We start from the raw sequence: 24,745 nt of genomic DNA, 5'->3' as shown, positions 1-24,745 counted from the left end.
GCTCGCCAGGGCGCCAATGGAAACAAATCTTATTGTAATTGGCATGCTAGTACTCATGTTGGAATAGTACAGGAACTGTTCGGAGATAATATGAATTATTTACATCCTGAACTTAAATTTGTCAAGGTAAGCTTGTAACATAACAACACAGTGCGTAGTAAATTTTTCGCGTGACCAGTTATGTGACCATAATGTAACGGTGTTGTAATATGTCATATGTACCTTTTCTTATTTTATTGATGTTGCCATACAATTAAATATCAAAGAATTATTTCAAACGAATTAATTAATAAAGAATGTTGTATTTATCACATAGTAAACACGATAGCCTTGTCAGGGAAGTCTACTATTGTAAGTAAGGAATATTGTCGCTGGGTTCGTAAGCACAGAGTCCTGCATAAGTATTCGTCGGAAAGAGTTGCCAGTGTCAAGTGATTAAGTGCAGACGCAATGCGCGAGGATCTAAGGAATAAACTGTAAGATTTTTAATATGTGTCCAGTCATGTCATATTGCTGCAAATGGGCACACTACACAGTGACCAAGAATAATTGATATTAAGGAAGAGTACTGTGGGCCCAAGCTTGTTACATGGAGTGACAATGGAGAAAAACTTGTTTCCATACATCGTCGACGAATAATGAATTACATCGCACCAGAAGCAACTCATTAAGGTAAGATTCAACCAGTTTCAGCTTTAGATTGTACGAGGCTAGCTACCGCAGTAATTTTTCTTAACTGAATAACGAAGTATTTAGCGCAGCAACTGCTATCGTGTAAATGAACTGTACCTCAACCATTTATCTAACAAAGTCCTAGCTTATCACCATGATTGATTACGAGAATACAACTAGTGAAACAATAGAGATATATTGAAAGTCATGAGACTATTTAATTTTGATAACCAATATAAGGAAGAGCCATTTATAAAACTGAGAAAGTGAGAATTATCCAAAAGGGTCATTTAACTGCAGTGAACTTTGTTACTTAGTAGTACAGCTAATTAAAGAATAATGGCTAACAATAAAAGACGGTAAGCATAATTTCAATGACTGTTGACAAAATATTACTTCAGAATAATCCATTTCATGTTTTTTCTGTACGTTGCTAACACTGCTCCCATTTGCAAATTGCATAACAGTGTAGTGTATTCGATTCCCGGCGGGGTCAGGGATTTTCTCTGCCTCGTGATGGCTGGGTGTTGTGTGATGTCCTTAGGTTAGTTAGGTTTAAGTAGTTCTAAGTTCTAGGGGACTGATGACCATCGATGTTAAGTCCCCGAGTGCTCTCAGAGCCATTTGAACCAGTGTAGTGTAAAATTACTTATCCTTCTCTAAATGAAACATTATGAACTTTCCAGAAATGACTTACTCTATTAGAAAACAAGTATTTATGAACATTTGCATTTCTAAAGTCAGTAACAGCATTACAATAATCATTGAACAGCTATTTATTAAGCGAAATGTTTTGCAAACAATTGAGTTTTACGTGCATGTGTTTCGTACGTATTATTCTGCTGGTTTTCTGATTGACTTTAATTCACGGTATTAACTGTTTTTGTACTTCCCAGCTCGGGTCAATGCTTTTGGTTCCGTTATCACCTGATTAAAATTTAATGATTATTCGTAACTACAGTTTATAAACAGTTAATAACCACACAGTAATTGATATGAAACTTCCTGGCAGATTAAAACTGTGTGCCTGACCGAGACTCGAACTCGGGACCTTTGCCTTTCGCGGGCAAGTGCTCAACCAACTGAGCTACCGAAGCACGACTCACGCCCGGTACCCACAGCTTTACTTCTGCCAGTATCTCGTCTCCTACCTTCCAAACAAGGTCCCGAGTTCGAGTCTCGGTCGGGCACACAGTTTTAATCTGCCAGGAAGTTTCATATCAGCGCACACTCCGCTGCAGAGTGAAAATCTCATTCTGGCACACAGTAATTGTTGCTCACACAGTGAGCTGGTGAACGTTTGTAAGTAATTTGAAATCTAAAACTACAACAGATTCAGTTTATTTATTCCAGATATCACTAACAATTTCTTACTTTTACCTTTTCTGTCAAAACTTATTTCGACCGTTATCGTGCGAAGTAGTCGGGCGATAAAGATTCGGTTACAACTTTATCTGCAAATATCCGGATTTTCATTATCCTTCGGAATAGATGCTTTTCCTAAACAACAGGGAATATTAGATGAACGCGTCATTAAAAACTCCTAATTAATCGGACGGGTAGGTCCGTTATAATCTATCTTTCTTCGATATATTAGTAGAGGTAAAGGCAGACGATCTGTGGGTTAGTAAGTAGGAAGCCATACATCACCATTAGATTGTTGAAAGTTATATGCATCTGCTCAGCAAGAAATATTTGCTGGCGCTTTCTGGTGAAATGGTTGATGTATGTTTCCTGACGGCAGAAGAAGCAAGCCAGCAGCATATCTGCATCATTTCCACATCACGAATAACGTGCTAGCACCCTGTAAAGGAAAAAGAGAGTGGAGCGGAAACTATTCGATCAAGCAACTGTGAAACACCTGCAAGATACACATGCTTAACAACTTGCTGTCATATAAAAGAAGGAAAATAAGTAATATCATGACTTAAAAGACTGGATGCCGCCAGATTCATAAATCTGAACAGAAGATTTTAATAGCAGGAATTAGTAACACTGTAGTTCCAAATGACAAAACGAATTACATATCAATTTCTTTATAATTAATATTGTAATGTCTTGAAGTTACATAATACTTTAATGTGATTTGTATGCGTGCGCACAAAATAACCGAGTTTTGCGTCTCTTAGAAGCAGAATCTGTCTCACATTTAGGAACAGCAATAGACATATTTTGACAGTAAATTAGCAGTTTTAGTTTTTATAACATCAGCTGCTTTATGTTCGTAAATTATTTCCCTGTACGTCTTTTCATACATGTGACCAAAAGTATGCGCCTATCATCTGGAATCTTAAAAAGGCAACGTTAAAGAATCATCTTTCACCGAAATGCGCAATTCACGTCTAGTCATACGACTATAGTCTCTTATGATTCTCGTACTTCTTTCCGAATTTATCTTTTGTAGTATTTTGAGATATCATATTGCACTACACACCGTGAAGCTCTTTCTCTCCTGTTTTCATTTTTTTTTTTTTCATTAATGTGAGGCTTCATGTGGGATGGACATAATCACAAGGAAATCTGACGCTGTAGCGAAGAGTCAAGGACATTGCATTTTCAGGGTATCATATGAATGCTATCAACTAGCAATGTATTCCTAATCATCGATGAAAACGCGTTTTCTCCATATAGTACAAAGCAGTTCACGTACTCGTACTGATAGGAAGTCCATTTGAGTCTGAACTTATTTTTGTTTCTTTCGAAGCTTCAGAATTCTTGTTTGTAGTTTCCTGTTGATACAGTGCTGTTTATCGTGTCAGGCGAATTTGTGTAAGTACACACATCACGTTTTTTATCACACATAAAGATATCCTATGGCCATAAGTAGCCCTCGATTGTCAACTTCTACATCTACATCGATACACCGCAAGCCACCTGACGCTGTGTGGCGGAGGGTACTTTGAGTACCTCTATCGGTTTTCCCTTCTATTCCAGTCTCGTATTGTTCGTGGAAAGAAAGATTGTCGGTATGCCTCTGTGTGGGCTCTAATCTCTCTGATTTTATCCTCATGGTCTCTTCACGTGATATACATAGGAGGGAGCAATATACTGCTTGACTCCTCGGTGAAGGTATGTTCTGGAAACTTCAACAAAAGCCCGTACCGAGCTACTGAGCGTCTCTCCTGCAGAGTCTTCCACTGGAGTTTATCTATCATCTACGTAACGCTTTCGCGATCTTGTAACGAAGCGCGCTGCTCTCCGTTGGATCTTCTCTATCTCTTCTATCAACCCTATCTGGTACGGATCCCATGCTGGTGAGCGATATTCAAGCAGTGGGCGAACGAGTGTAGTGTAACCTACTTCCTTTGTTTTCGGATTGTATTTCCTTAGGATTCTTCCAATGAATCTCAGTCTGGTATCTGCTTTACAGACGATCAACTTTATATGATCATTCCATTTTAAATAACTCCTAATGCCTACTCCCAGATAATTTATGGAATTAACTGCTTCCAGTTGCTGACCTGCTATGTTGTAGCTAAATGATAAAGAATCTTTCTTTCTTTGTATTCGCAACACATTACACTTGTCTACATTGAGATTCAATTGCCATTCCCTGCAACATGCGTCAATTCGTTGCAGATCCTCCTGCATTTCAGTACAAGTTTCCATTGTTACAACCTCTCGATATACTACAGCATCATCCGCAAAAAGCCTCAATGAACTTCCAATGCTATCCAAAAGGTCATTTACGTATATTGTGAATAGCAACGTTCCTACGACACTCCCCTGCGGCACACCTGAAATCACTCTTACTTCGGAATTCTCTCCATTGAGAATGACATGCTGCTTTCTGTTATCTAGGAACTCTTCAATCCAATCACACAATTGGTCTGATTAGTCCATATGGTCTTACTTTGTTCATTAAACGACAGTGGGAACTGTATCAAACGCCTTGCAGAAGAGACACGGCATCTACCTGGGCTCCAGTGTCTATGGCCCTCTGAGTCTCATGAACGAATAGCGCGGGCTGGGTTTCACACGATCGTCTTCTTCGAAACCCATGCTGATTCCTACAGAGTAGATTTCTAGTCTCCAGAAAAGTCATTATACTCGAACATAATACGTGTTCCAAAATTCGACAACTGATCGACGTTATACAGGTCTATTGTTCTGCACAATTGTTCGACGTCCCTTCTTGAAAACTGGGATGACCTATGCCCTTATCCAATCTTTTGGAGCGCTACGCTCTTCTAGACGTTGTTGATGCGTCCGTTGGAAGAGGACTTTATGCTCGGTTGCCCACTTGATACTATTTGGAGTTGCTCAGCCGGCCTCTGTGACCGAGCGGTTCTAGGCGCTTCAGTCCGGAACCGCGCTGCTGCTACGGTCGCAGGTTGGTATCCTGCCTCGGGCATGGATGTGTGTGGTGTCCTTAGGTTAGGTAGGTTTAAATAGTTCCAAGGCTAGGGGACTGATGACCTCAGATGTTAAGTCCCATAGTGCTTAGAGCCATTTGAACCATTTTTTTGGAGTTGCCCAGCCGGTACATCCATTGGGTTTCAACATTTCTCCGTTCTCCCCCAATGTTATTTGCAACATGGCTAGACATTAAACTCTACACTTAATCATCGCACTCACTTACAGTGGGAAGACATATTCGAGATACAACGTCAACCCTTCACGAAGGATGTGAGCCGGCCAGACTGAATGTGGGTTTCAGGCAATTTCCCACATCCCACTAGCTGAAAATCGAGCCGGTTCCTCTGTTACGAGTCAGATAAACTCTACACAAAGATATAAGGTACGTCCTCACACTACCGCATTGAATTCACTCTATATGCACACAGAATGGGTACACTGCTTCCTTCCTGAGGGGTGAATAGGAGACTGACGACCTTAGCGGTTGCGTCTCCTTAAACACTCAGCCAGCATCAGCAAAAATTATTCCAGCACGTCTCACAGACTGGCCTGAAACGTTAGACCTTTCTTGATAACCACAGAGCCATTCCTACGGCGTGTCAGTGGAATTCTGAGCACACTTTTTCGAAAGACCTGTCGCGTATCAGCACGGCACTGACTACTAGGAGAGGGAGCACACGTATCATTTATATTAGTTGCGAATCGATACCAGTATATATAAAACAGTTGAATGTCGATATGTACACATGTTACGTAGCGCCGTGGTTTGTTCTGGCTGGTGTTCAGTTAGGCAAAAATATCGATCATCTAATAAAATGTACATACACAGCTGCAGTGACGTCTTACACGCAATTCAATTCCAAATGGATTAGTACTGTCTACATTTCAAAGCCTTCCCACTGTGTTTCAAAGAATCTTTTTTAATATTTTCATACAGGTTTTTGAAGAAGAGAAGTCTGTTAACATCGAGTATAGATTTAAGTGTCAAGAAACCTTTTCCGAAAGTATTTGTATGGGGTGTAGCCATGTATGGAATTGAAACATGGACGATAAATAGTTTAGACAAGGAGAGAATAGAAGCTTTCAAAATGTGGTGCTACAGAAGAATGCTGAGGATTAGATGGGTTGTTGTTGTTGTGGTCTTCAGTCCTGAGACTGGTTTGATGCAGCTCTCCATGCTACTCTATCCTGTGCAAGCTTCTTCATCTCCCAGTACCTACTGCAACCTATTTCCTTCTGAATATGCTTAGTGTATTCATCTCTTGGTCTCCCTCTACGATTTTTACCATCCACGCTGCCCTCCAAAGCTAAATTTGTGATCCCTTGATGCCTCAAAACATGTCATACCAACCGATCCCTTCTTCTAGTCAAGTTGTGCCACAAACTTCTCTTCTCCCCAATCCTATTCAGTACCTCCTCATTAGTTACGTGATCTACCCACCTTATCTTCAGCATTCTTCTGTAACACCACATTTCGAAAGCTTCTATTCTCTTCTAGTCCAAACTAGATATCGTCCATGTTTCACTTCCATACATGGCGACACTCCATACAAATAGTTTCAGAAACGACTTCCTCACACTTAAATCTATACTCGATGTTAACAAATTTCTCTTCTTGAGAAACGCTTTCCTTGTCATTGCCAGTCTACATTTTATATCCTCTCTACTTCGACCATCATCGGTTATTTTACTCCCTAAATAGCAATACTCCTTTACTACTTTAAGTGTCTCATTTCCTAATCTAATTCCCTCAGCATCACCCGACTTAATTTGACTACATTCCGTTATCCTCGTTTTGCTTTTGTTGAATTTTAATACCTACTCCGAATTTTTCTTTTGTTTCCTTTACTGCTTGCTCAATTTACAGATTGAAGAACATCGGGGAGAGGCTACAACCGTGTCTCACTCCTTTCCCAACCACTGCTTCCCCTTCATGCCCCTCGACTCTTATAACTGCCATCTGGTTTCTGTACAAATTGTAAATAGCCTTTCGCTCCCTGTATTTTACCCCTGCCACCTTCAGAATTTGAAAGAGAGTATTCCAGTTAACATTGTCAAAAGCTTTCTCTAAGTCTACAAATGCTAGAAACGTAGGTTTGTCTTTTCTTAATCTTTCTTCTAAGATAAGTCGTAAGGTCAGTATTGCCTCACGTGTTCCAACATTTCTACGGAATCCAAACTGATCTTGCCCGAGGTCGGCTTCTACCAGTTTTTCCATTCGTCTGTAAAGAATTCGCGTTAGTATTTTGCAGCTGTGACTTATTAAACTGATAATTCGGTAATTTTCACATCTGTCAACACCTGCTTTCTTTGGGATTGGAATGATTATATTCTTCTTGAAGTCTGAGGGTATTTCGCCTGTCTCATACATCGTGCTCACCAGATGGTAGAGTTTTGTCAGGACTGGCTCTCCCGAGGCCATCAGTAGTTCTAATGGAATGTTGTCTACTCCCGGGGCCTTGTTTCGACTCAGGTCTTTCAGTGCTTTGTCAAACTCTTCACGCAGTATCTTATCTCCCATTTCGTCTTCAAATACATCCTCCTCCATTTCCATAATATTGTCCTCAAGTACATCGCCCTTGTATAAACCCTCTATATACTCCTTCCACCTTTCTGCCTTCCCTTCTTTGCTTAGAACTGGGTTGCCGTCTGAGCTCTTGATGTTCATACAAGTGGTTCTCTTCTCTCCAATGGTCTCTTTAATTTTCCTGTAGGCAGTATCTATCTTGCCCCTAGTGAGACAAGCCTCTACACCCTTACATTTTTCCTCTAGCCATCCCTGCTTAGCCATTTTGCACTTCCTGTCGATCTCATTTTTGAGACGTTTGTATTCCTTTTTGCCTGCTTCATTTACTACATTTTTATATTTTCTCCTTTCATCAATTAAATTCAATATTTCATCTGTTACCCAAGGATTTCTATTAGCCCTCGTCTTTTTACATACTTGATCCTCTGCTGCCTTCACTACTTCATCCCCCAGAGTTACCCATTCTTCTTCTGCTGTATTTCTTTCTCCCATTCCTGTCAATGTTCCCTTATGCTCTCCCTGAAACTCTGTACAACCTCTGGTTCTTTCAGTTTATCCAGGTCCCATCTCCTTAAATTCCCACCTTTTTGCAGTTTCTTCAGTTTCAATCTGCAGTTCATAACCAATAGACTGTGGTCAGAATCCACATCTGCCCCTGGAAATGCCTTACAATTTAAAACCTGGATCCTAAATGTCTGTCTTTCCAATATATATAGTCTATCTGATACCTTTTAGTATCTCCGGGATTCTTCCACGAATACAACCTTCTTTTATGATTCTTGAACTAAGTGTTAGCTATGATTAAGTTATGCTCTGTGCAAACTTCTAGCAGGCGGCTACCTCTTTCATTCCTTCCCCCCAATCCATATTCACCTAATATGTTTCCCTCTCTCCCTTTTCCTACTGACGAATTCCAGTCACCCATGACTATTAAATTTTCGTCTCCCTTCACTACCCGAATAATTTCTTTTATCTCGTCATACATTTCATCTATTTCTTCATCATCTGCAGAGCTAGTTGGCATATAAACTTGTACTACTGTAGTAGGCATGGGCTTTGTGTCTATCTTGGCCACAATAATGCGTTCACTATGCTGTTTGTAGTAGCTAACCCGCACTCCTATTTTTTTATTCATTATTAAACCTACTCCTGCATTACCCCTATTTGATTTTGTATTTATAACCCTGTAATCACCTGACCAAAAGTCTTGTTCCTCCTGCCACCGAACTTCACTAATTCCCACTATATCTAACTTTAACCTATCCATTTCCCTTTTTAAATTTTCTAACCTACCTGCCCGATTAAGGGATCTGACATTCCACGCTCCGATCCGTAGAGCGCCAGTTTTCTTTCTCCTGATAACGACGTCCTCCTGAGTAGTCCCCGCCCGGAGATCCGAATGGGGGACTATTTTACCTCCGGAATATTTTACCCAAGAGGACGCCATCGTCATTTAATCATGCAGTAGAGCTGCATGTCCTCGGGAAAAATTACGGCTGTAGTTTCCTCTTGTTTTCAGCCGTTCGCAGTACCAGCACAGCCAGGCCGTTTTGGTTAATGTTACAAGGCCAGATCAGTCAATCATCCAGACTGTTGCCCTTGCAACTACTGAAAAGGCTGCTGCCCCTCTTCAGGAACCACATGTTTGTTTGGCCTCTCAACAGATACCCCTCCGTTGTGGTTGCACCTACGGTACGGCCATCTGTATCGCTGAGGCACGCAAGCCTCCCCACCAACGGCAAGGTCCATGGTTCATGGGGGTAGATCAGGTAAATAATGAGGAGGTAGTGAATAGAATTGGGGAGACGAGGAATTTGTGGCACAATTTCACTATGTAGATAGGACATGTTCTGAGGCATCAAGGGATCACCAATTTAGTATTCGATGACAGCGTGGAGGATAAAAATCGAAGAGGGAGACCAAGAAATGAATACACTAAGCAGATTCAGAAGGATGTACGTTGCAGTAGGTACTTGGAGATGAAGAAGCTTGCACAGGATAGAGTAACACGGAGAGGTAACACGGAGAGCTGCATGAAGCCAGTCTCTGGACTGAAGACGACAGTAACAACACATACATGTGTACACACCACACATCATAATGTTAATTGATGTTAATGTTAATTGATCTGTATCGCTTCATACAACAACAGTATAAGTTCACATGACTAATTGAAAGACCCGCAGCTAGAATTGTAACAGCTCCATACTGAGCAGATGAAGATGTAACAGATATACTCGGGGAAATAATGTGAGAACTCTTGGATACAAGGCGACGTACTTACGGGGAAACGCTTATATAAAGAGGCAAAGAACCGGTTTTCCATCATCATATATCATATACAGAGGAATACAGAATCTTTTCTTTCGTTTAGTAAGCACACGGAATTTGTAATACGCCCTGACACTGTACAATGGCCTCCAGACTATGTACATAACTGTAGACGTAAGTTTGCAATATCAAAGAAAAAATTTGAAAATTTAAGTGGTATTAAACATCTTAACGACCTATTGATAACTATTGAATGTAATCAATTACTGTAAAACTAACATGTACTTCATTCGTATTACGCGTTTGTGATACGAAAACGTTAGGGTGACAGTACTATTTTATTGAAACATATCCGGATATTAAACACTATAGGGAGTTAATTATATCGCAACAGACCTATACCGTGTACTTACTGTTCAGATTAGCTGTGTGGCCCAGTAACTATGAGTCTCATCCATAACGTTTTGCTGGATCTCAACTCAATATCTTTGGCGTTCGTCGATCTTCCATGCAGCAAACCTCAAATTATATACAGATAAATACACTTTCCATTCAACAGATCCATAGTAAGGGTATCGTCAGAGGCATCATATCAACAAAAATATGTAATATATTTCTGCAAAAGGAGAGATAGGCTACTGTCCGTAGCATGGATCCAAAGCGAAATGATGAAGGTCGTACTGAATAAATCGGCTGGGAAAGTCAGAGACTCCAGGGAAAAAATAAGGGTAACTAGAAATAGTCCTTAAGCATGATTAATAAGTCGAAAATTTGAAATACATTTTCACTGAAATTTTAGCACCAGACGTCTCACAAAATGTGTGAATTAGTATGGCATGAAGTGCATGGTTCTTAGGCTATCACCATGAAACAGTTTACATCAATTACTTCCACCTATCGCATTAACACGCAGAAGACGCACCGAAATACTGAACACAAAACATTATAGGTGGGAAGAGTTTAGGAAACGTGAACTGTAAGGTAAAACGGTGTTTGCAGCTACAGTAGAAGCACCTTCGTGGTTAAGTCGGAGACAGTGAGACTAGGTGCATCTCCTCTTTGACAGAAATGGAGCGCCGATAGCCGCTGCTTGAGTTCACGATTAATAAAGTAACGCACTGTAATTAGAAAAGTAGAGATAAACGTTTTTCTGCGTTCTTCATGAAGCTTCACCGTGGGTACACTCAAAACACTTTCTACGGTGGTAGCGTTCCATTCGAAAGAAGGAAGTAAGGAAAGCTAGGGTTTAATGTCCAGTTCATTAGAGACGGAGCACAAGCTCGAATTTTTTCAAGGGTTGGGAAGGAAAACCGCCGAACTCTTTCAAACCAACCATGCCGAAATTCGCCTGGAGCGATTTAGGGAAATCTCTGGCAACCTCAATCTGGATGGTCGGACGCGGATTTGAACCGTCGCCCTCCGGAATCAGAGTCGAGTGTGCTAACCACTTCTCCACCTTGCTTGGTTCCTTACATTAGAGATCCTTGATTTTGATTCGGTTTTTACTGTGAGCTGCCACCGGAATTGAAAGCAGTCGGTTCGAATCAGCTGCCAGAAGAAATTTTCATAGCCAGTGACTGGCCGTGATGTGAAGGAGAGGTGGTGAAATTTCAGACTACCAGGCTTTGCACCGATGGTCTGCATTAAATTACAAAACAATGCGGCAGTATCTCATCATATGAGGATATCTGATATTGTTGTTGTTGATGGTTCACCGAGATGTGGACGTTAATACAGGTAGTCCAATGGATGCCAAGAGTGCGCTCGGAGCCAACAGCAGGTTCCACCTTCTCCCTTCTTCTTTCTCACAGTTTGATACAATCCAAGCGTTACAGCACTCTATATCCACACCCATTACGGTCACCTCCACTCAACAGATATGCTTCTTTCACAGACCGTGCCGAAAGACGGCAATGTACGAGAAGTAAGGTAACCCTTTCCTATTCGGCTTTTGAAAAGACCATCGGAGTCTATCAGCCAACAATGCCAACCATTCTTTTTCAGTTGTATGCATGCTGTCCAATATTACTAAGCATTAAAGCACATCGTATATTAAAGCATGGTCTATCGCTTCTCATGTAACACAACGCCATCAAAAAATGTGGCAGGCAGTCGCTGTTCCCTTTTTTTTTTTTTTTTTTTTTTTTGGTTAGTCTTTGGAACAGGGAGGATTATGCCATCAAAAGTTCAACAGTGGCAGTCGCCATTCCATTTTTTTTAGGTCACTGAAACAGGAGCATGTGCCATATTGCGATTACGAAAATCAAATTACATGTTTCTGGGTTAAGTTCCTCCGAACTGCAAGCTAGATATCCCAACAGCTGATCAAAACATTTTTCCTTGCAAACTTTCATGTGTTGCTTTCATAGAATAAGGCACGTGTGATAAGGCTTAACTAACATTGTCACTTGTTTATGTCAGTGCCAACAGCCGTAAGAAATCTGATGCTACATTTAGTTGTATAATTCAAGTACGAGAACAATTTTGTGCCATTCGCACTTGGACGTACATCTGTTTTGGTAATGGAATCGTGCAGAAAATTATGTTTCGTGGTAAGTTCCTTGATATGCATAAAGTTCAGGTCTGCCTCACGAATACGATGAAGTTTCTGAAGTGTCAGCATAGATTTGTACGGTTCGCAGTATCGGTGAAAACCTATCTCATAAACCGTTCATTCATATCACTACTAGAAATTTTGAATCAGGGACATTTCCTCTTCTTTGACCTCTCTGGAAAATCGATTCGGCAATCACTCACCAATGGGCGGTGTTCAATAGACATATCATACACACAACCATAAAATCGCAGCTTGCGACCTCATCAACCACAGTACCTGCAACCGCCAGCGGCGGACTTATACAGGGTGAGCTACAAACTATTGCCACCAAGAATAAATCAGAAAGTATGATAGGAGCTGAAAAGTTTGTGGGACAAAAGTTGCATGGGACAACGGGGCAATAATATGACTTTAGTTTTGTCCTTATTTTCTGATAGCGGCTATCGAGACGAATCCAATGATGTGTAACAGTACGGTCTTTGAAGGTCAACGAAGGTGTTCGATTGGTATCAACGCAGTGTTGCAATCTTCTCATCATGGGTTGAGTGGTATTTCTTATCACACAGGCACTTACCGAAACATACTCTGACAATTCTCTTTCGCAAATCTTCACATGTAGTTAGAACGTATTTATAAACAATGTCTTTTACGAATCCCCACAAGAAAAAATCCAGAGGCGTCAAGTGTCCAATCCAACGATCTGGAAACTGTCTCTGCAACTCATTTCTAGCCATCAGCGAAAAATGTGCCGGACACCCGTCGTGCTGACACCACATTCTGTTCCTTGTTCCTAAAAGTATTTCTTCCAGTAACAGACCTAACGTTTCTTGCAGGAATGTGGTGTACTTCCTACCATTAAGATTTCGGTCGATTAAATGCGGGCCTATATTTCTGTCCTCCAGAATCCCACACCATACATTCAAATGGTTCAAATGGCTCTGAGCGCTATGGGACTTAACATCTGAGGTCATCAGTGCCCTAGAACTTAGAACTGCTTAAACCTAGCTAACCTAAGGACATCACACACATCCATGCCCGAGGCAGGATTCGAACCTGCGACCTTAGCGATCGCGCGGTTCCAGACAGAGGCGCCCAGAACCGCTCGGCCACAACGGCGGGTACCATACATTCAACCACCATGATTTTGGTGTGCAACTTGCCACAGCCAACATGAATTTTCATTTGCCCAATAATGCATGTTATGCAAATTAACATTTCCATGGTTCGTGGATGTAGCCTCGTCAGTAAATAAAATCAAATTAATAAATGTGCCATACCTCTGAGCCCATCGGTAGAATTCAATGCGACGCGTACAATCCGCACTTGTTAATTCTTGGTGAAGACTCATATGGTAAGGACGATATTTATGGCGATGCAGAACACAAACAACAGTACTGTTGCTCATGTCAGATACCCTTGCGATTTGACGCGAAATAACACAAGGATCTCGAACCACAGTTGCCAGAGTACTAATTTACGTTTCCTCGGTTAGTGACTTTCCTTTGCCGGATATGCTTGCGATGCGTTAAAGATGCAGTTGTTCTCAATTCATCGTACACGAATTTAAATGTACGACGTGAACAGTGAGTACGTTGAGGACATCTTTCAGCGTATAATCTGTAGCTGTCACTGAATTTCGTTGGTATTCTCCGCAAATGAGAAGCATATCGACTTGTTCTTCGACGAAAAACATCGTTGACATTCGCTTGATTCGACTAATCTTACCGTTCCTATTAGTGTCGTATTGCGAAACCGTCGAATGGTGTTTACGTGTCAATGACACGTTAGATGGATACGCCGTATTCGGCGAATATTTGCTATTTGCACGATATACGAGAGAGAATGGTCAGAGCATTTGCTTCCCATAAGTGCCGATGTGATAAGGAATACCACTCAATCCATGATAAGAAGACTGCAGCACTTTATTGATACCAATGGTGATCACTTCGAACACCTTCTGTAAATGGACGTTCATGCCACCTTTGTAACCTTCGTTGACCTTCAAAGACTTTACTGTTACACATCATTGGATTTGTCTCGATAGCCGCTATCAGAAAATAAGTACAAAACTGTAGCATCCCATTTAAAAAAAACAAAGTTGACCATCGTATCTCTGACGCGACACCACCTAGTAACAGAAAACCAACGTTATATTATGGCCTCCGTTGTCCCATGCAACTTTTGTCCCACAAACTTTTCACCTCCTATCATACTTTCGGAGTTATTCTAGGTGGAAATAGTTAGAGACTCCCCCTGTATTTGTCAAATAATACAGGGTCTTTCGAAAGACCAATTTCACGAGACTATATCTTCTGCACAGAAGAAAACAGGAAACTGGAGCAAATGGTATCGAAACTTAAAGCTTATTTACGAATAAGTTAACTGTTCGTGTGATTGCCGGAAGGGGTCTCTATGGTGTGGTCACCTCGCTCAGTACTTCTTGATCGAGACATCAATAGCACAGTAACAAAAGGCATTCTCTGCTTCAACAGGTGTAACTGAGTTACAGCTGTGTGGCGTGATTTTATTCGAGAATACACCACTGTTCCTCATACAGCTCAAAGTATTCCACGATGGTATCAGCAGTGCCGATGTGGTTGCTTATCTAAGGGAAAATCAAGAGGTCGTGCTCTGTGCTCGTAGAGCACATTCACTAGAATTACGTAGTGTCTGTCTGGCGTCTTTTATGGTGAAGTTTGTGTTTCAAATCATAATGGATTCAATTGCTGCACTCCCTTCACTAAGATGATAAGCAGCAACGCGTACAATTTTGCGAACTTTTTCGAGTCGTGGAGATGGAGGATAAAAGCTGCTTTTCAAGTTTAGCTGGCATTTCATAGGCTATGTTCCACAAAAGTGGAAAACGTAAGCACGTGGAGAACAAAGTAGCCACATACAACAGCGAACCCGAGAAGCTTGTCGTGCTGTGTGTCGTTTACCGAGTAAAGGCTTACAACCCCTTTCTCTCTGAGGATATGACGATTACATAAAAGAAAAACTTGGATGTATTGAAGAGTTGGCTTTCTCAAAAGTAGCTAGAAAATGCCGAAAACTTTTATTTTTGAATAGGACGGAATGACACTGTACTATGACGTGCATATAAGAGTGTTTCTTGACAATGAGCGACCTCAAAGATGGGTGTGTCGTAAAGGACGTGTGGATTGCGAATTGTACCATTACTCTCGAACGTCGTCTGTTCTTACTGTACGCTTTTGTGTGCATGTGGATGGGGCATTGTGAAAGACTCTATCGGTTTGCCACCTCTTCCTAGAACTTTTGTTAACTAAATAGGAACAGTAGTGAATGGCGGTAAGCCTCTGTATTGGCTCTAACTTCCCGGATTTCCTTGTCGTGGTCATTCGCGAGAAGTTCAAAAATGGCTCTAACCGCTATGGGACTTAATATCTGAGGTCATCAGTCCCCTACACTTAGAACTACGTAAACCTAACTAACCTAAGGACAGCACACACATCCATGTCCGAGGCAGGATTCGAACCTGCGACCGTAGCAGTCGCGTGGTTCCGGACTGAAGCGCCTAGACCCGCTCGGCCACAGCGGCTGGATTGCGCGAAGTATTTGGTAGGAAGTAATATGTGATCCGACTCTTCTCAGAAAGATTTCTCGAAATTTCAGCAGTAAATATCCCGGTAATGCACGACACCTCTCTTGTACCGTCTGTACTCGAGTTCGTTGAGCAACTACTGTGGGGTGAGAATGGTGTATCTCCAGACGTATTCGTAAGAGTGTTGGGTGATTTAGATGTTTGCGTATTTCCCGTGTGTCCACTGGATCGGCCATTGATTTGAAAAGATCACACAAGACAAAGATATTTGTAAAAAGTAGCGTAAGGTTGCACGTAAAAGGTGTAGCATTGTACAATCCGATGGATGTATAAAGATAAAAATATAAATAAATAAAAACTTTTTATCCCTATCGGACAGCTAAAATTTCATGTATGGTATAAGAGTTGATTCTTATTAATGTTCAAAAACCCCCGAAGTAACTCAGGGGGCAGTGCTTTACATCGCTCTGTTAGGCTATTTTCGTTTGTATCATATTTTGTAAATGTGTTCTGTTGTATACGTAGATACTACAAAACTTTTGTGCTCGTTGTAATCAAGAAAAAGCTGTTCTTATTTTGTATTTCTTTCCATTTGTCCCTGTTTCTTTTGTTTACAGGGTTCATTTAGTAAAGGAAAATTATGTCATTAAGTCGTCGCGGTACATTTCGGCATGTACGCTAGATTTTTTTGTACTGTACTTTGCAATAAATCTGTTGAGACTGCAAGAGCCGGCCGGGGTGGCCGAGCGGTTCTAGGCACTACAGTCCGCAACCGCGCGACCGCTACCGTCGCAGGTTGGAATCCTGCTCGGGCATGAATGTGTGTGCTGTCCTTAGGTTAGTTAGGTTTAAGTAGTTCTAAGTTCTAGGGGACTGATGACATCAGAAGTTAACTCCCATAGTGCTCAGAGCCATTTGAACCATTTTTGATACTGCAAGACCGGTAAATAAAACTGTAAATCTTACTTTAATGCAAACACATAAACTGTCTAACTTAGTGCAAGGAAATTCTACTTGCTACACGCAAGACGCGAGCCCTGAGCCTCAACTACTAAAGTCGCGGACGCGTCCCCAGACGCACACCGGTGTGAATGTTTGATTTGGATTGTGATGGTCAGCTGCTATGGGCCGATAGGCTCAACCGCCGCGCGTGTAGTTAGGTACGTCATCTGGTGACGTCACATGGTCAGTATTTGTGATGCGATAGAATCAGTTAAACTTTATTCGCCGTCAATGTTGCTCTCTTCACGAAACTCACGTCGATGGATTGCGTGGAAAAGCAGAACTACTTGCCGAAAATTTGCACTTGGTGTAATGAGTAGCAGCTCTCCTTAGACAGATAAATGTAAGATAATGCCTACAACTAGTAAAGTTTAGCAATAAAAGTGAAATCATGTGTAGTCTACATTATTGTGTTTTTCCATCAAAGAACGCAACATATGCGTACGCACCCGAAGTAATGTATATTGTGAGAGCTGTCAGCATTTGTTCGTCCTCGCTAGTGTTAAACACAGCTCTTCTGCTGAACAAGTGATGATAGCTCTTAAAGCCCGATGTGTCTTACATTAAATTACTTGTCCCAACGTCACCTACGCCGCTTTTTAAATGTTAGTGAGAATTACCCTGCATAGTCGGATTGATAATTACCCTGTGTAGTCTCTTGAAATCGGATGGATCTGTTACAACTCCCTCCGTAACAAATGCCAGACGCTGGCGTTGCTAAGCGACAACACGGGACGCCAAGACAATTCAGCCGGAATTCCTGTGTTTGGCTGTCCGCCTCGTCACCTTGGCGAGCGCAGCTGTCGGAGCAGAGCGGCCACTCGCTTCCATAACGGACCGGCGACCGTAGCTGCTCGGCTGTCAGCCGCGCCGACCGCCCCTGGCCCTGGGACACGCAGGGTCGGCCACCGCCTCGCGGCTACCTTGCAATGCCTGCGGTCGGCGGACGTTGCGCAAGTGGAGGAACGTGGAGCGACCGACGCCTACGGTCGCTCCGCAGCGCTGCCCGCCCCCACCGACAATACTGGCGTCTGTCCTTAGCTCAGCATAACGGCTTCCAAACAGGTCATTCACTGAAACTTCCTGGCAGCTTAAAACTGTGTGCCGGAACGAGACTCGAACTCAGGAGCTTTGCCTTTCGCGGGCCAGTTCTCTACCATCTGAGCTACCCAGGCACGACTCACGCTCCGTCCTCACAGCTTTACTTCCGCCAGTACCTCGTCTCCTAGAAACGTCATTCACTATCGTAGAATTCTTCAGTATGGTCGGAGGTCGGGATTGCTACAGTGGGTGGGGGTTCTCCACCCAGAGATAATCGTCGCGAGAACGTAAAGCATAGTCTGAGCTCAAAAAAGTATGTACTGGAGGTAAATAAGTGTCTCTCAACGGATCAGTGTTTATTCAGACAAAGCCACTTGTTCGAAATACAGCTTGCTTTGTCCACAAATGACATCTTGCCAATAGTAAATGCAGTTGAACAATTCGATTCCGCCTTCCCACATTTGCGAAAAGCGTTCCTCACTGCGCCACACTGCTAACCAAGATACACTCACATGGAACATCTTCGCCAGTAAGTGATAGACACTATGAATATTCGAGTAATAAAACGCAGTATGTTCCATAAATGTTCTACATAAACGAAAGCAGTATGATCTGTGCCCCTAGAAAGGACCTGGACGACAGACGCTCTCAGTATATACACGACGTCCCAAAATGACGCTGACGAACCTTAGGGACAGGTTCCTTACACAAAAACAAAAAAAAGGTGTAAGAAAGGCCTCTAGAGCGAGCACTTGTTCATCTTCGATACTACGAAACACATCTCTTCTACTGTAGTGTCTTTCCTTTTCATATTTTTGGAGGAGGTAGTATGGACCAAATAACAAAAAAGATCTATTAATCATGGGCTCTAAAGGGCATACCTTAAGAGCTATCACCACTTGTCCAGTAGAATAGTTGTGTTTCACACTAGCAAGAACGAACAAATGATCATACCTCTTACAGTACACATTTTAATCTTGATATTTTCGAGGCATTTTATTCTTCTTTTGGTCAATACTTCCGCCTCTCAAAAATATGGAAAGCAAAGACCTTGCAGTAGAAGAGGTCTGTTTCATAGTATCGAAGATGAAAAGTTGCTCAAATCTTTTAAGGTATGCATTTAAAGCCATTGTTTAGTCGACACTTTTTCATTTATTTCTACACTCCTGGAAATTGAAATAAGAACACCGTGAATTCATTGTCCCAGGAAGGGGAAACTTTATTGACACATTCCTGGGGTCAGATACATCCCATGATCACACTGACAGAACCACAGGCACATAGACACAGGCAACAGAGCATGCACAATGTCGGCACTAGTACAATGTATATCCACCTTTCGCAGCAATGCAGGCTGCTATTCTCCCATGGAGACGATCGTAGAGATGCTGGATGTAGTCCTGTGGAACGGCTTGCCATGCCATTTCCACCTGGCGCCTCAGTTGGACCAGCGTTCGTGCTGGACGTGCAGACCGCGTGAGACGACGCTTCATCCAGTCCCAAACATGCTCAATGGGGGACAGATCCGGAGATCTTGCTGGCCAGGGTAGTTGACTTACACCTTCTAGAGCACGTTGGGTGGCACGGGATACATGCGGACGTGCATTGTCCTGTTGGAACAGCAAGTTCCCTTGCCGGTCTAGGAATGGTAGAACGATGGGTTCGATGACGGTTTGGATGTACCGTGCACTATTCAGTGTCCCCTCGACGATCACCAGTGGTGTACGGCCAGTGTAGGAGATCGCTCCCCACACCATGATGCCGGGTGTTGGCCCTGTGTGCCTCGGTCGTATGCAGTCCCGATTGTGGCGCTCACCTGCACGGCGCCAAACACGCATACGACCATCATTGGCACCAAGGCAGAAGCGACTCTCATCGCTGAAGACGACACGTCTCCATTCGTCCCTCCATTCACGCCTGTCGCGACACCACTGGAGGCGGGCTGCACGATGTTGGGGCGTGAGCGGAAGACGGCCTAACGGTGTGCGGGACCGTAGCCCAGCTTCATGGAGACGGTTGCGAATGGTCCTCGCCGATACCCCAGGAGCAACAGTGTCCGTACTTTGCTGGGAAGTGGCGGTGCGGTCCCCTACGGCACTGCGTAGGATCCTACGGTCTTGGCGTGCATCCGTGCGTCGCTGCGGTCCAGTCCCAGGTCGACGGGCACGTGCACCTTCCGCCGACCACTGGCGACAACATCTATGTACTGTGGAGACCTCACGCCCCACGTGTTGAGCAATTCGGCGGTACGTCCACCCGGCCTCCCGCATGCCCACTATACGCCCTCGCTCAAAGTCCGTCAACTGCACATACGGTTCACGTCCACGCTGTCGCGGCATGCTACCAGTGTTAAAGACTGCGATGGAGCTCCGTATGCCACGGCAAACTGGCTGACACTGACGGCGGCGGTGCACAAATGCTGCGCAGCTAGCGCCATTCGACGGCCAACACCGCGGGTCCTGGTGTGTCCGCTGTGCCGTGCGTGTGATCATTGCTAGTACAGCCCTCTCGCAGTGTCCGGAGCAAGTATGGTGGGTCTGACACACCGGTGTCAATGTGTTCTTTTTTCCATTTCCAGGAGTGTATATAACGAACCTGCTTCTAAGGTTTGAAGTTTTTTTTTTTTTTTTTTTTTTTTGGGACATTGTGTATAGTATGTACTAATTGTGCAACAGAATCAGTAAAACATCGTTAGCCATCAATATTGTTCCCTCCACAAAATTGTCGGCGATGGGATATCGCAAGGGAAAGCACAACGACTCGGCAAAGATTTGCACTTGGTGTAATAAGTAGCAGCTCTCCTTAAACAGATAAATGTAGGATAATGACTACAACTAGTAAATTTTAGAAACAAAAGTGAAATCGTTTATAGTCTGCATTACTATGTTATTTCCCCAAAGCATGTAACACATGCTTACACATCCGAAGTAATTCTGAAATTTGGCCTCTGTCCTTCATAGCTACGCCAAATAGGTGAGTATTCATAATCATCGTACAACAGACTTACCACACGAAGAGAAGTTATCAGCATCAAATAATTTGAATTTATACCGTGTCAATGCCTCTCACAGAACGACGTTACTGTAGTTTATTATTTCACTACTAGCGCTTGTAATCACTAATTGGGCTTCGGTGTATGAGTTGTATGTTTCATTTGCTTCACCAAATCAAATAGGTATTAATAAAACCAGTTTTATTATAGATATACTTGCAAAAACGTAATTTACTTTTAATTCACGATACACCTATTCAGGTAGCATCTCTATACAAATTTAGGACGGCGGCAGCGTCTTTGCACCAGGCCATTCCAAAATAGTCCAGCGTCTTAAAGAACTACACCGTTTTGCTCAGCTATAGGACATGATTCGTATCAGCGCTGGTGTGGGTTTTCACCGATCACAAATACAATAACGTTGTGCAAGCCACTCAGCAGTTTAACAGTTAATGTATTGAGCAAGGCAAGTGGATCGGTAGTGATGGACTGCCAAGTGAATGAGTTTATTACAGATGATATACAGAGAACGTAATCCACAAAATTCTTGTGAGGGTTCAGATATCCTAGGAAATCTAACAACTGGAGGAATTAATTACATTAGTCATATTTTCTCATCATAACTATACGACAATGACCTTTTCGTCCTACTCTCAGCCGTAACAGCTATAGAAATGGCTCTCAGCACTATGGGACTTAAGTTCTAAGATCATCAGTCCCCTAGAACTTAGAACTACTTAAACCTAACTAAACTAAGGACATCATAGACATCCATGCCCAAGGCAGGATTCGAACCTGCGACCGTAGCGGTCGCGCGGTTCCAGACTGTAGCACCTAGAACCGCTTGGCCACCCCGGCCGGCAACTATAGAAGATGAGGTTCACAAATAAAAGAGCATTGCTTACGTAAGTTATTGCTGATATGCAAATATTCGAATCACTAGCTTTCCGCATTACGGTTAGAAGCCCTTACCTATCATTAGTTCATTATTGTCACTGATACGATACATATCAGCCGATTTGAAAGCCAAAATTTGCTAAGTTTTCATCGAATGCACAGGAAATTTCTACTCTTACTCTTGATGGTTCTTTTTAGCTGCTTTTTCTCATTTATCCCTTTTAGCAATTATTAGTTCTTTAATTTTGATTCACTCCCTCAGTAATCCTCCAGATCTAAGTTTTGAAAGTTTCTAAACGGTGTTATGCACTTCCTCGGAATATTCAAGTTTCAACACCACGAAATAACTGTAGTAGCCATCGTAATAGCTGCTTATCTCATGGATTTGTGACAACACCTTAAACACGAACGACGTGTAGAAGGTACATCGCACTATCGTAGGCACATAATTACAGCAAAACAAAATTCTAATATAGTGCATGATTATGATTCTGTCGAATAAATGCAATATGGTTTTCCACTCGAAAGGAACAACGCTGAAAAACATAAGTCAATACTAAACGAATGTTTAATTTTTAGATGTTCTGCATCAATTTTCACGCAACAGTAGCAACAACACTAACAAAAGAAGTGTAAAACTGTAAAATTACATTTTGAATGCCTTCAACCGCCGCATCATCCTCATAGCTGTAATGAATTCAGATGATGTATACCGAAGGTTGGTCACTTAGAAGAAATAGTGGAATGGAAGCCTAATTTTGGAGGAATAATGTGTGTAGATAGTTTTAAGGCTGTGAAGAGACTATTTGAAGAATCCGTTGGTTGATATCAGACTTCATGGAAGTCGTTAGAAAAGATCGGGCAATGACGATATCTTATAGAATGGAACAGTAAACATTGAACATATATTGGTAGAACGCTCGTAGTAGAGGACTCCTACGGAAAAATAGTGTTCACTTTCTTACAGCATAACAAAGTAAGAAAGAGCATTGTAGCACATCGTGAACTGCTAGTTTATACGGCGAAACTGAGGAACTTCTCTATACAACTGTTTAATTTCATAATTTCCTTAGCTATAAAATACTAGTATTTCGCCTAAAACATGTCAGGCAAGTTTCACTCTACACATTCGGTAAGTAGTGGCAGCAATTATGAAGCGATTATGAAGTGATGTGACCAGTGGAGAGAGAGTGTACGCCGGCCGGATTCAACCATGAGAAAGTTGGCTATAAACTCCACATAGCTAGTAACAGTAAAATTTATTCGGTCAGTAAAACCGCAAATACCAAGAGCAGTTTCGGAGATCAAACACATTTAAAAAGACAACGCCCGAGGGAGAACCAAGTACAAGGTTAGGATCAGAGGCTGTGCAGCTTTCACTCGCCGCACACACTGCCGCACTGTTCGGTATAAATAGCGGCCGTGACCACTGGCCAGGCACATTTCGGCAGCAGCAACAACAACAACTCCCACAGCTATGAACACCCTGGTACGTATTACTGCTGCTTTATTTTACTTCAGTACTATAGCAAACAACGAGCTTGTTTGTGTAGTACTTCAGTATTTCTATGTTGTTAGTCGAGAACATTGCTTTATGATAATTTTGTGAATTTCAGATCGTCCTGAGCGCCGTCCTGACCGTCGCTGTGGCTAAGCCCGGCTACCTGGGCGCCGCCCCCGCCGCAGTGGTAGCCTCCGCTGCCTACGCCGCCCCCGCTGTGGTGGCCGCCCCCGCGCACGCCGGCTACGCCGCCTACGGCCCCGCCCCCGTCGCCGTGCGCTCAGACGGCTACCTGCTGGACACCCCTGCCGTCGCCGCCACCAGGGCCGCCCACCTGACCGCCGTCGCCCAGACTCAGGCCCGTGACGCCGTCGTCAACGGCGCCGCCGCCCTGGCCGCCCACGCCTACGCGGCCCACGCTTACGCCGCCCCTGCCGTTGCGTATGCCGCTCCTGCTCCCGTGGCCTACGCCGCCCCCGCTGCCTACGCCGCCCATGGCGCTCTCGCCACCGCCGCCCATCTCCAAGCTAAGGCTGCTCTGCTGGGCTGAAATGTCTACTTCTACAACAGACCACTTCTTCCCTAAATAGCAGAAATACAAAAAAAAATTATAAAATAATAATAAACACCGACAAGAAACATACTTTTCGATTATTACTTTCCAATTACCAAAAGTTGAGCAATATTTGTTTAGTGCTACGAAGTCAAAACTCATGAAACATGTTTTCATCCAAACACTTTTTGCTGAACCAATTTATGATTTGAGAAATGTAGAGACTGTGTTTTGGTTGTATTAATGTGCTTGTTTAGGACTGTATTTCAATATAGTTTGCCATTCTCAGGAAGTGATTGACTACTCGCCGGCCGGAGTGGCCGTGCGGTTCTGTGCGCTACAGTCTGGAGCCGAGCGACCGCTACGGTCGCAGGTTCCAATCCTGCCTCGGGCATGGATGTGGGTGATGTCCTTAGGTTATTTATGTTTAATTAGTTCTAAGGTTCAAATGGTGCAAATGGCTCTGAGCACTATGGGACTTAACATCTATGGTCATCAGTCCCCTAGAACTTAGAACTACTTAAACCTAACTAACCTAAGGACATCACACACATCCATGCCCGAGGCAGGATTCGAACCTGCGACCGAAGCAGTCGCGCGGTTCCGGACTGCGCGCCTAGAACCGCTAGACCACAGCGGCCGGCTTAGTTCTAAGTTCTAGGCGACTGATGACCTCAGAAGTTAAGTCGCATTGTGCTCAGAGCCATTTGAACCATTTTTGATTGACTACTATTCACAAGACAAAGCGAACAATAGAAAACGAGACAAAGGAAACAGAGATAATAGCAACACACACAGAATGATATTGGAG

The 24,745-nt window shown here is 43.0% G+C and overlaps 2 protein-coding genes across 3 annotated transcripts in view; one reads left to right on the top strand and one right to left on the bottom strand.

The window, feature by feature from the left end:
• Positions 1–24,745, bottom strand: part of LOC126253602 (cuticle protein 16.5-like) — a 231,402-nt gene that overhangs the window by 100,046 nt on the left and 106,611 nt on the right. The gene's annotated exons all lie outside the window — the stretch shown is intronic.
• Positions 23,254–24,745, top strand: part of LOC126253599 (cuticle protein 16.5-like) — a 51,006-nt gene continuing 49,514 nt past the window's right edge. Inside the window, exons 1-2 of one of the 2 annotated variants that reach the window (XM_049955046.1) lie at positions 23,254–23,369; positions 23,497–23,715. In XM_049955046.1, the coding sequence (XP_049811003.1) occupies positions 23,358–23,369; positions 23,497–23,715 (231 nt within the window). In that variant the 5' untranslated portion in view covers positions 23,254–23,357. Of the gene's footprint in view, positions 23,370–23,496; positions 24,025–24,745 lie in introns of those variants that run through there. The other variant, XM_049955045.1, reaches the window with a different exon arrangement.

This window comes from Schistocerca nitens, chromosome 4, assembly GCF_023898315.1.
Source record: "Schistocerca nitens isolate TAMUIC-IGC-003100 chromosome 4, iqSchNite1.1, whole genome shotgun sequence".
NCBI classification, from domain to species: Eukaryota; Metazoa; Arthropoda; class Insecta; order Orthoptera; family Acrididae; genus Schistocerca; species Schistocerca nitens.
This window is presented reverse-complemented; position numbering and strand designations above follow the sequence as displayed.